At 38.9% G+C, this 12,799-nt stretch overlaps 1 protein-coding gene across 1 annotated transcript in view; it reads right to left on the minus strand.

Annotated features, from left to right (window-relative positions):
- RNF2 (ring finger protein 2) overlaps positions 1-12,799 on the minus strand; it is a 17,211-nt gene that overhangs the window by 1,214 nt on the left and 3,198 nt on the right. Inside the window, exons 3-4 of the mRNA XM_023510806.1 lie at positions 12,681-12,799; positions 1,178-1,451 (exon numbers count right to left, since the gene is read on the minus strand). Coding sequence (XP_023366574.1) covers positions 1,178-1,451; positions 12,681-12,799 — 393 coding nt within the window. The remainder of the gene's footprint in view (positions 1-1,177; positions 1,452-12,680) is intronic.

The following is a 12,799-nucleotide window of genomic DNA, read 5'->3' on the forward strand; positions in this document are numbered from 1 at the left end:
CAACCTCCAGCTCTTGGGCTTAGGTGATTCTCTTGCCTCAGCCTCCTGAGTAGCTGGGACTACAGGCACCCACCACAATGCCCAGCTATTTCTTTTTGGGGGGCACAGTTTGGCCGGGGATGGGTTTGAACCCACACCCTTGGTATATGGGCCTGGTGCCCTACTCACTGAGCCATAAGCGCCTACATTTCTTAAAAGCTAAGTAAAATGTAAACGTCTCAATTACTATTATCTTTCTGTTGTTGTTGTTGTAGAGACAGAGTCTCACTTTATTACCCTCAGTACAGTGCCATGGCATCACACAGCTCACAGCAACCTCCAGCTCTTGGGTTTAGGGATTCTCTTGCCTCAGCCTCCCAAGTGAGTAGCTGGGACCACAGATGCCTGCCACAACGCCCGGCTATTTTTTGTTGTTGTTGCAGTATGGCTGGGCTGGGCTCGAACCCGCCACCCACTGAGCCACAGGTGCCGCCCAAATGTCTCAATTATTAACAAAAGAATATCAGAAACTTTATTGCTTTACAATCTAAAATGTTCTTATTGAAAAGTACAGAAAAAAAAAAGTACTATCTGACTGCTGGGCTATGAATGTTTTTACTTATCTTGCCTTCTGTGAAATACATTATAAAATGACAAAAAAAAATTTAAACAGAAAAAAACCACTTAGGAGAGAAAAAGAACAACATATCCTTCAAACCTCAATGATCAAAATTTGCTCGCTGCCAACAGCAAGAGGACTAGTTAGAATATGAGCAAATTTCTTATCTAAGAATTAAAATATCTGGGCTTTTAAGACTGAGCAGGCAAGTGTTAACCTCAGGATTTTTAAAGCCTGGTATACCATTCAGTCACCCACTCAATAGTATCTGATGTTTATCTGCCTCTAACAGCAGACAGTATTGTGGAGATAGAGCAGTAAAGCAGTGATGCTTGCCAGCAGGAATTTCAGAGCCCAGTGGCTTTGAGTATGATTGTCTAAAACAGTGAATGGCTTTTTCCTCTTCTACCTAAGACATTCCTCACAGACATGCAACCTCAGGTGGAAAGTACATGAAGGCGGCATGTACTACAATCTAGGCAGCCAGTATGTCCCAACTGAACCCCAACAATCAAAAATGCCTTTTCACTAAAAATTAAACATTGAGTTTAGATAATACGAAACTAATACACATGCTTACCTTGTCTGTGCACTGTCATCTTTTTCCATAAGTGTGGGATGAGGCCTGAACACTAATTCAATTTCACTAGCACCATCCATGACTGGATCAATTGCCACTGTTGCATTGTTATTATCAAGCTCAAGCCCCGAATCATCAGATGTTTTGGTCCGTTTGTTACTAGGGCCTGCCTCCTGGTTGCTATGTGTGGATGCATTGCTACAGTGGGAACTGTCACCATTGTCTTCTGCTCCACTGCCATTTTCAATCTGCTGTTTCTTGCCTCGCTGTAATCTAGAAGGAAAAAGACGGCTTAGGTTTACTTTTAGGTCTGCAAAGCCAACAAACTGGAAGCATGTGTGTCCGCTACTGAACTTCAGAATTCTAAAAAATCATGACAACTGAATCTGCTCCAAGTTGAATAATGGCATTGAAAGAAAATTTCTCTCTCTCTCTCACACACACACACACACACACGGAGGCAAACATTTTTAGCAAGTGTTTCTATCCACTTAAATTTTTTTTATTAAAGACTATAAGACTTGACAAATCCTTATTTATATTTTCATCATTTTGTTCATTGTGAGATTATGTCTAAAGAAAAGCACGTTTTAAATATGAAAATGTAAAAGTCCTGAGGGAAGATATTATGTCTCTTTAATTAGAAATTTTTAAGGAAACAGTTTTTTAAATTAAGTCATATACACATAGAGCATGAATACATTTATGCATATGTGGGGTACAATGTGTTTTTTTATACAACTTGACGTGCTTACATCAATCTAATATAGCTTTTGCCTCATTTACTTGATTATTGTGTTAAGACATTTATGTTCTACACTTGATAGATTTGACTTGTACCCTCACAATATGCTCCATAGGTGTGGTCCCGTCATTTACCCTCCCTCTATCAAACTTCCCCCCTCCCCTCCTTTCCCACTCCATTCTCCTTCATCCTGGGCTATAGTTGTGTTCTATCTTTCGTAAGAAAGTGTGAGTAAATATATAAGTTGGTTTCATAGAAGTATTGAGTACACTGGATACGTTTTTCCTCCATTCTTGAAATACTTTACTCAGGAGAATATGGTCCAGGTTCCTCCTTGTAAACATCAAAGAGGTAAAGTCTCCATCTTTTCTAAGGCTACACAGTATTCCATGGTATACATATACCACAATTTATTAATCCATTCATGGGTCAATGGGCACTTGGGCTTCTTCCATGACATGGCTATTACAAATTGAGCTGCAATGAGTAATCTGGTACAAATATCTTTTTTGCAAAGTGATTTTTGGTCTATTGGATATACTCCTAGTAGAGGAACTGCAGGATCCAACGGCAGGTCAGTTTTTAGATCCCTGAGTGTTCTCCAAACTTCTTTCCAAAAGGAACATATTAGTTTGCATTCCCACCAGCAGTGGAGGAGTGTTCCCTTTTTTCCACATCCATGCCAACAGCTATAGTTTTGGAATTTTGTTATGTGGGCTACTCTTACTGGAGTTAGATGGTATCTCAAAGTGGTTTTGATTTGCATTTTTCTGATGATTAAAGATGATGAGCATTTTTTCATGTGTCTGTAGACCATGAGCCTGTCTTCTTCGGAGAAGCTTTTGTTCAGGTCTCTTGCCCATAGTGAAATGGGATCACTTGTTCTTTTCTTATTAATAAGTTTGAGTTCTCTGTGGATTCTGGTTATCAGACCTTTGTGGGAAATGTAACCTACAAATACCTCTCAAATTCTGAGGGCTGTCTACTTGCTTTACTTACTGTGTTCTTGGCAGTGCAGAAGCTTTCTAGTTTGATCAGAACCCAGTAATGTATTTTTGGTATTGCTTCAATTGCCCTGGGGGTCCTCATAAAGTTTTCTCCCAGGCCCATTTCTTCAAGTGTTTCCCCTGCACTCTCTCCAAGAATCTTTATGGTTTCATGTCTTAGGTTAAGTCTTTTATCCAGTTAGAGTCAATTTTTGTTAGAGGTGAAAGGTGTGGTCCAGTTTCAGTCTTCTATGTTAGTTGCCAGCCAATTCACCCAGCACCATTTGTTAAATAGACTCTTTCCCCCAATTTATGTGTTTGATAGGCTTACTGAAGATCAAATTACGATAAGTGTCTGGATTCATCTCTTGGTTCTCAATTCTGTTCCATACATCTACTTCTCTATTTTTTTGCCAGTACCAGGCTGTTTTGATAATAATAGATTTATAGTATAGCCTGAAGTCAGGTAGCATGATTCCACCTGATTTGTTTTTATTTCTGAGTAATGTCTTGACTATTTGAAGTTTTTTCTGTTTCCATATATAATGAAGTACTAGTTTTTCCAAATCTTCAAAGCATGTCAGAGGTGCTTTAAGGGGGATTGCATTAAATCTGTAGATTGCTTTGGGTAGTATAGACATTTTAACAATGTTGATTCTTCCCAGCCATGAGCATGGTATGTTTTTCCATTTGTTGACATCTTCAGCTATTTCTTTTCTCAGAGTTTCATAGTTCTCTAGTCTATAGAGATCTTTCATGTCCTTTGTTAAGTACACTCCTAGATATTTAATTTTCTTTGATGCTACTGTAAAGTAAGGTGACCAGATTTTAACATTGGTAAAGTGGGACACCATTGGGGGGGGGAGGGCGGGGCCTGACAACAATGTAAACTTTGATAAGCAGTTCTCAACAATTATTTGTTATTATTAAAGTTTAACATTATAAAATTAACAAAAATAACATAAAACTCATATCCTGGTGAAATAGCCACATGGCAGCTGAAAACCATATATTCCCTTGCTGTTCTCCAGCGTTCCCTAGCTTGTTGTGCATTCTTTCCAAAAATCAGACTTTTTAAAAACGCTGTGGGACAAATTGTTAAAAATTGGGACTGTCCCACCAAAAGTGGGACATCTGGTCACCTTACTCTAGAGAGGGGGGCGATACTTGTTTGTTCCAGAGAGTTTGGTTCCTTCTGAGCTAACTGTCCTTGCCTAGAAGCATGGGAGGGAGCAGTCTCCTTCTAGTACAGATTCCACCTGGGTGACCTTGCCCAGGAGGGGAGGAGGGAGTTTACATTAGCCTTTTCATTTCCAAATGAAGTTACATTAACCGCTTCATTCCCAAATGGAGTTACACTAACCTTTTCAGCAGCCGAAAAGTATATTCCCTTCCCATTCTCCCTCCCGCTGTTCCCTAGCTTGTCATGCATTCTTTCCAAAAATCAGGCCGCTATTCCCTAGCTTGTCGTGCATTCTTTCCAAAAATCGGGACTTTTTTAAAATGCCGTGGGACGTGGGACAATTTATTAAAAATCAGGACTGTCCCGCCAAAAGCAGAATGTCTGGTCACCTTACTGTAAAGGGAATAGAGTCCTTGACTGTTTTTTCAGCTTGACTATTGTTGGTATATATGAATGCTACTGATTTGTGAGTACTGATTTTGTAGCCTGAGATGCTGCTGTATTCCTTGATCACTTCTAAGACTTTTGTGTTTGAGTCCCTGGGGTTTTCCAGGTATATGATCATATCATCTGCAAAAAGTGAAAGTTTGATCTCCTCTGACCCTATATGGATACCCTTGATTGCCTTCTCTTGCCTGATTGCAATGGCTAAGACTTCCATTACAATGTTAAAAAGCAGTGGGCAACCTTGCCTGGTTCCTGATCTGAGTGGTAATATATCCAATCAACATGATATTGGCTGTAGGTCTGCTGTAGAAGGCCTCTATCAGTTTAAAAAATGTCCCTTCTACACCTATTTTCTTAAGTGTTCTGATTATAAAAGGATGCATCAAAAGCTTCTTCTGGAACAACTGAGAGAATCATATGGTCTTTGCTTTTTAATTTGTTTATATGATGTATCGTATTTATAGATTTACATATATTGGACCAGCCTTAAGAGTCTGTGATAAAACCCACTTGGTCATGGTGTATAATTTGTTTGATGTGTTGCTGGATTCTGTTTGCTAGGATCTTATGGAATATTTTTGCACCAATATTCATCAGATATTGGTCTATAATTTTCTTTTCTTGTTGGGGTCTTTTCCTAGTTTGGGGATCAGGGTAATGTTTGCTTCACAGAATGTGTTGGGTAGTATTCCTTCTTTTTTTTTTGTAGTTTTTGGCTGGGGCTGCGTTTGAACCTGCCACCTCCAGCATATAGGGCTGGTGCCCTACTCCTCTGAGCCACAGGCGCTGCCCTTTCTTTTTTTTTTTCCTTCTTTTTCTATGTTTTGGAAAAGGTTAAGTAGTATAGGTACTAGTTCCTCTTTAAAGGTTTGGTAGAATTCTGATCTGAAGCCATCTGGTCCTGGACTTTTCTTTTTGGTAAGATTTTGTATAGTTGATGCTATTTCAGAACTTGATATAGGCCTGTTCAACATTTCCACTTCCTTCCTGGATAAGTCTAGAAAGGTGGTGTGATTCCAAGTATTGGTCAATTTCCTTAGATTTTCATATTTCTGTGAATACAGTTCTTTGTAATATTCATTAAGGATTTTCTCAATTTCTGCAGTCTGTGGTTATCTCGTCTGTCATTTCTGATTGATGAAATTAGAGATTTTAGTTTTATTCTGATTAGGTTAGCCAAAGGTTTATCTATTTTATTGACCTTTTTAAAAAACCAACTTTTTGATTCATTGATCTGTTGTATAATTCTTTTATTTTCATTTAATTCTGCTCTAATTTTGGTTATTTCTTTTCTTCTGCTGGGTTTCGGATTGGAATGTTCTTCCTTTTCCAGTTGCTTGAGCTGTCCCATTAAGTTGATAACTTTCTCTCTTTCTGTTCTCTTGAGGAAGGCTTGAAATGCTATAAATTTCCCTCTTAGGACTGCCTGTGCAATATCCCAAAGGTTCTGGTAGTTTGTGTCTTCATTATTGTTTTGCTCCAAAAATTTAGTAATTTCTTTCTTAATCTCATCTATGACCCAGCTATCATTTAGCATAAGATTATTTAGTTTCCATGTCTTTGTGTGGGTTTGCAGATTCCTGTTGTTACTGAGTTCAGCTTTTATTCCATGATGGTCCAAGAAGGTACAAGGAATAATTTCTATTTTTTAAAATTTGCTGAGGTTAGTCTTGTGACCTAAGATGCGATCAATTTTGGAGGATGTTCCATGTGCTGATGAGAAGAATGTGTATTCAGTTTTGTTAGCATGAAATGTTCTGTAGATGTCTGTTAAATCCAATTGTATAGTTAATTTTAAGTCTAAAATTTCTTTGCTTAGTTTCTTATTGGAGGATCTATCCAACACAGCCAAAGGGATGTTAAAATCTCCAACTATGATAGTGCTAGAGGAAATCAAGTTGCTCATGTCAGTTAGTCTCTCTTATAAACTGAGGAGCAATATATATTACTGCATAAATATTAGTAATTGAAATCTCGTGTTGAGAGGAAACACTATTTTAAAAGGATAGTCAGCACTCCTACCATGCTATCCTCCCTCAAAGTCTAATTCCTAAAGCAATGCAAAATGATTCTAATGAGGAAAATGGGACAGTATCTAAATAACCAGAATGGATATAGAAGCAGCTCTTTAACAAGCTCAGAGATTAAAACCAATTAATGGTACTTTGTTTATAAAGGTTGGACATAAAGTTCATGTGCAATTTAAAATAGTTTAACATAGAAAATTGTACACAAACTTTATGGGCACCCTGTATAATCTCATTTATTCTTCAAAACAGCCTGTCAAGGCAGTCGGCATTACCACTATTTCATAGTTGAGAAAGTAAAGAAACTGAGGTTCAAGACGAAATAAGTTACCTATGTTTATCTGATCACTAATAATTGGATAGAGCTTAACGATGTGATACAAAACCACATTCTTTCTTTTCTTTTTTTTTGAGACACAGTCTTAAGCTGTCACCCTGGGTAGAGTGCTATGGCATCACAGCTCACAGCAACCTCTAACACTTGAACTTAAGCGATTCTCTTGCCTCAGCATCCCTAGTAACTGGGACTATAGAAGCCCACTACAACACCGGGCTATTTTGTTGTTGCAGTTGTCACTGTTGTTTTAGCTGGCCTGGGCCAGGTTTGAACCCGCCAGCCTCAGTGTATGTGGCTGACACCCTATTCACTGATCTATGGGCACTGAGCCAAAAACCACATTCTTTCTACCACATCACCTGTCTATACTAAAAAAAAAAAAAAAAAAAAAAAAAAAGGTAAATATGATGTAAAAAAAGGTATGAAAGGGCAACATGTACTTCCAAGAATAGTGTTATTGTCACTCTAATTGTCAGAACAATGAAATAGCAGCCTACAGGTTAGGAAAGATGCTTAAGAACTCTTGCTTAAAAAAAAAAAATTAAATGCTGCTGATAAAATATGTAGATCATTTCAAAATCAAGAGAAGATTATCAGGCGGTGCCTGTGGCTCAAGGAGTAGGGCACCTGCCCCATATGCCAGAGGTGGTGGGGTCAAATCCAGCCCTGGCCAAAAACTGCAAAAAAAAAAAAAAAGAGAGAGAGATAAGATTATCTAACATATTAAATGACAAACTATGATTCAAAAAGATATAAATACAGGTACTGGAATAGTATTCAGCCTTCAAAAGTAAATTCTGCTGCATGCCACAATATGAACATGTTGATGGCGTTATGCTAAGTGAACTAAGCCTGTCACAGAAGTACAAATACTCTTAAGATCTCACTTCATAGAAACAGAAAGTAGAATGGTAGTTACTAAAAGCTGCAAGAGGGAAATGGGGCATTACTGTTTAATAGATATAGAGTTTCAATTTTATAAGATGAAAAAAATCCTACAGATTAATTGCACAACAATATGAATGTACTTAACATAAAAATGGTTAAGATGATAAATTTTTATGCTACATTTTTTTACACCACATTAAAAAAAAGAAAAGGTATGAACAGGCCAAAATAATGGAGCAAAAATAACTAGGGCCTGGGTACAGTGAGTGGCTTGGATCTTTAATTTTAGCTACTCAGAAGGTTAAGGCAGGAGGACTGCTTGAAGCCAGAGGTTGAGAACAGCCTAGGGAACATAGTCAGACCTTGTCTCTTAAAAAGCAAAAAAAAAAAATAGCCCAGGCCGGACGCAGTGGCTCTTGCCTATAACCCTAGCACACTGGGAAACCAAGACATGGGGAGTGCTTGAATTTCAGAGTTCCAGACGAGCCTGAGCAAGAGTGAGACCATGTCTCTACTAAAAATAGAAAAACTAGCCAAACATGGTGGCACAGACTTATAGCCACAGATACTCAAAGAGACTGAGACAAGAAGATTGCTCAGCCCAAGAGTTTGAGGTTGCTGTGAGCTATGATGCCATAGCACTCCACCCAGGGCATGGAGTGAGGCTCTGCCTCTCAAAAAAGAAAAAAAGACTGGCAGTGGCTATAGTGCCAGCTAGGCTAAGACAGGGGAACCACCTGAGCCCAGGAGTTTGAGGCTGCGGTGAGCTATGATAGAGGCACTGCACTCCATCCTGAATGGCTAAGTCAGATCCCTATCTCTTAAAACACCCAACACACACCCCTCCCCACCCCCAAATCCTCAACAGTAACAATAAAAGGACATTTAAGTATTTGCTAAACTCCACGATTAAAGCAAAAGTTGTTTTAGTTGGCTATAAATTATAAAAATCTTACTTTTATCCCACACCTCTTTCTAAAAAAGGATTGAAGTGACAGAGCTAGATAATGTGAATGCAGACAGCATGTGAAGAATAATGTTCAGAGAAAGGGAGATTAATAGCCTAATACATCTTACATTAATCAAAGTACATCTATTACATAATTCTGCAAAATGTCCTCACAGTTATTTTAAAGAATGACCAATAAATCTTGAATGTCATGTGAGGAACAATAAAGAAATTAAGAATGTGAAAGCTTAGCCTTTAGAGAGCTTTTAAGAACATGTATCTATAATAAAGTACTTTATTTGGAAAACTAGACATAGAATCTGAAATACATGTAGAATACAACACAAAGTACTTTGACAGAAGACAGGCCCAGACTGCTACACAGGAGAGACTAACTTTTTTTCATTTGAGACAGAGTCTCACTTTATTGCCCTCGGTAGTGTGCCATAGTGTCATAGCTCACAGCAACCTCAAGCTCTTGAGTTCAAGTGGTTCTCTTGTCTCAACCTCCTGAGCAGCTGGGACCACCTGCAACAACGCCTGGCTATTTTTAGAATCAAGGTCTCACTCTGGCTCAGGCTGGTCTCAAACCTGTGAGGTTAGGCAACCTACTCACCTCAGCATCCCAGAGTGCTGGGATTACAGGCTTGAGCTCCTGGCCCTACAGAGACTAACTGTAATTCAATATAAAGGAAACACTTAAAAACAAAATTTACATATTCAAAACTATTTACTAAGCAGCTACTTTAAGTCAAGCACGGTTCTAAGTACTGGTCTTGTAAAAGTCGATGACACTGACACAGCCTCTTTCATCTTGGGGTTCATATGCTGAATGCAGCAGGTACACATGTCAAAGAATGGTAAGTAGTGTGGGGAAAAAATGAGGCAGGGAAGCTAAGGTAGTTTGGAGTCCTGAGGTAGAAGATGGGAACTTAGCAGACGTCTGGTAAGAAATCAAGGGACAGTGCCATGAGGAGTATGTAGAAGGGCAGTGTTTGTGAAAGAGAAAACAGTTAAGTACAAACACTCTGAGGCAGAAGCATCCTTGGTGAGTGTGAAGAACAGTAAGGAAGCAGTAATAAGGTTGTCAACAGGCCAGGCATGGTGACCTATGCCTGCAATCCTAGCACTCTGGGAGGCCGGGACAGGAGGAATGCTTGAGTTTAGGAGTTTGAGACCAGTCTGAGCAAAAGCAAAGACCCCATTTCTACTAAAAATAGGAAAAATTACTCAGGCACTGTGGTAGGCACCTATAGTCCTAGCTACCTGGGAGGCTGAGGCAGGAGGATTATTACTTAAACCCAGGTGTTTGAAGCGCTGCCAGCTATGATGCCACAGCACTCTAGTCTGGGCAAGAAAGTGAGATGCTGTCTCAAGAAAAAAGAAAAGAAAAGGTGCCAATATATGAAAGGTGCTCCTGTCACACAGCCCTACTGCTTTCTAGTTCCTATGTTCAAGCAAAACAAAAGACTACATGTATTTGTAAAGAATTTTGTAAAGGGGATTCTTACTCCTGGTAAAAGACTAGATTGAACAACATTAAAAAGTCCTGCCAACTGATAGGAATATTCAATTCTTTAAACAAATACATTCCACATTTAATACTTTATTTTATTTTCATAGATAGACTGGTCAGTGTAACATATTTAGAATAGAACACACCTTTTAGCCTTTAAGTCAGTGGACCATAGTTGCACTCTGGAATCACCTATGGAACCCAAAAATCAGTAATGCCTCCTATTACTTGGTCTGGAGTAATACCTAAAGCTCTGAGATTTAAATGCTTTCCAAGTGATTCTGATCTTTAGCCAAGGTGAAAACCACTAGATTGAAACGGGGCTTTACTGGCATCCCCTACTTCAGAAAATGATAATTCTCTCTGAGGCCTGAATACATCAGAAAATAACATCAAAGAGGAAAAAAGATGAAGTAAGGAAAAGTGCCCAGATTACGCTGGGTCGGACACTCTGTATAGCACTTGATATGCAAGTCTTTGATTTTTAACAGGAAATGTGAACAGAAGCTATTATAGTGTTTTGAGTAAAGAACTATGATCTTCTAAATTAACAGAATCTCTGGCTGCTGAAAACAGGCTAAAGAGGTAGGTAGCAAAGGAAGCAGAAAGAATAGTGGGAAGGCTATTCCGGTACGTCAAATCAAAGACTGTGGTGGCCTGGACCATTCTGGACGTGGAGAAAGCTAAAAATATTTATTCACCAAGACTGAGAAAAAGAGATTTTAGAGTGATATCAAAGTTTTTGGCTTAAGGAAGTGAAATGATGGAGTTGCCACTAACCGAAATATGCAAGAATGAAGAGAAGTAGGTGGTAAGAATTATAAGTTCAGTACTCAGTACTACAATGAAATCAATATATAATCACATACACATTCCTATCAATGGCAAAATGTAACTATAGTCCAGAAAGTAAAAGGGAAGAGGAGAGAGAGGGGAGTGGAAGGGGGATATGGGAGGGTTTAGACCTCACCTAATGTGCATGATGCAATGGTACATTTCAAAACTATTAAGAAATGAGTGTAATTGTGATGGATGTGTTACTTAGTTCAATGTAAGCATTTCACATTGTATATCAAAGCAGCATACTGAACCCCACAAACTCATCAATGTACAAAGTTATGATTTAATAAAAAAATAATAAAGTCATCTTGAAAACTAAAAAAAAAAAAAAAAAAAACAATTACAAGTTCAGAATGTTACATTTGAGATGTTTATGAGATATCCAACAGGAGGTAAGTCTAAAATTCAGAGAAGTCAATGCTAGATATATAAATTTGGGAGTCATCAGCATACAGATGGTAATTAAAACCATGAAACTAAATAAGATAATCTGGAGACAACTTTTGTATTGAAAAGAGAAAGTCTGGCTCAGCACCCATAGTTCAGCAGCTACGGTGCCGGCCACATACAACCAGGCTGGTGGGTTCGAACCCAGCCCAGGTCAGCTAAACAACAACGACAACTGCAACAAAAAAATAGCCAGGTGTTATGACGGATGCCTTGAAAGGCTGAGGCAAAAGAATCGCTTAAGCCCAAGAGGTTGAGATTGCTGTGAGCTGTGACACCATAGGACTCTACCAAGGATGACATAGTGAGACTGTCTCAAAAAAAAAAAAAAACAAAAAACTAATAAGAAACAGCTAATGAGGTGGTGCCTGGAGCTCAAGCGGCTAAGGCACCAGCCACATACACTAGAGCTTGTGGGTTCGAATCCAGCCTGGTCCTGCCAAACAACAATGGCAATTACAACCAAAAAATAGTTGGGCATTGTGGCGGGCGCCTGTAGCCCAGCTACTTGGGAGGCTGAGAGAAGAGAATTGCTTAAACTCAAGAGTAGGAGGTTGCTGTGATACCATGGCACTCTACCCAGAGCGATAGCTTGAGTCTCTGTCTTTAAAAAAAAAAAAAAGCTAATGAATGACATACAAAGGACACCAGGAGAATATAGTCTCTTGAAAGCCAGATGAGGAAAACCATCCAAAGAGCAAGGAGAAAGAAATTGTGTCAAACACTGCCAGATGAGGTCTGAGAATCAGTAGTTAAGACTCAAAATGTGAAAGTCACTGATAACTTTGACAAAGGAAAAATGATGGGGTGGTGCGGATAAAAGTCTAACTGAAGAGGTTCAAAAGAACGGGAAAAGAACTGGAGACAGACACAGCAACTGTTTCAAGGAGTTTTGCTATGAAGAGGAGAAGAAAGAATGCTAATTAGATAGAGAAGTCAAAGTACAATAGAAAATTCCAGAACTTTAATTAAAAGGAATACCCTCTAACGCCTGGAGGCATATATTATACCTGCATGAAAAGGTCACCATGAATACCTACTATTTGTTATTGTATTTTACCTTTTCCAAAACCTGAATTCAGTATTTAATGACGTGTTCAGAAAAACAGCTACTCTGTCTGGCCGTCTGCCACGTACCTGTTCATGGCCTGTATCTTCAGCCCCTCCTCAATGCTGTGACTGAGCGCCTGCTGGTTATTGTGCTTGTTGATCCTGGCTAACACTCTCTCTTGATGAGCTTCATATTCATCACGACT

The sequence above is a fragment of the Otolemur garnettii genome, unplaced genomic scaffold (genome assembly GCF_000181295.1).
Source record: "Otolemur garnettii isolate 467f Iridium unplaced genomic scaffold, OtoGar3 scaffold00016, whole genome shotgun sequence".
Taxonomy (NCBI): domain Eukaryota; kingdom Metazoa; phylum Chordata; class Mammalia; order Primates; family Galagidae; genus Otolemur; species Otolemur garnettii.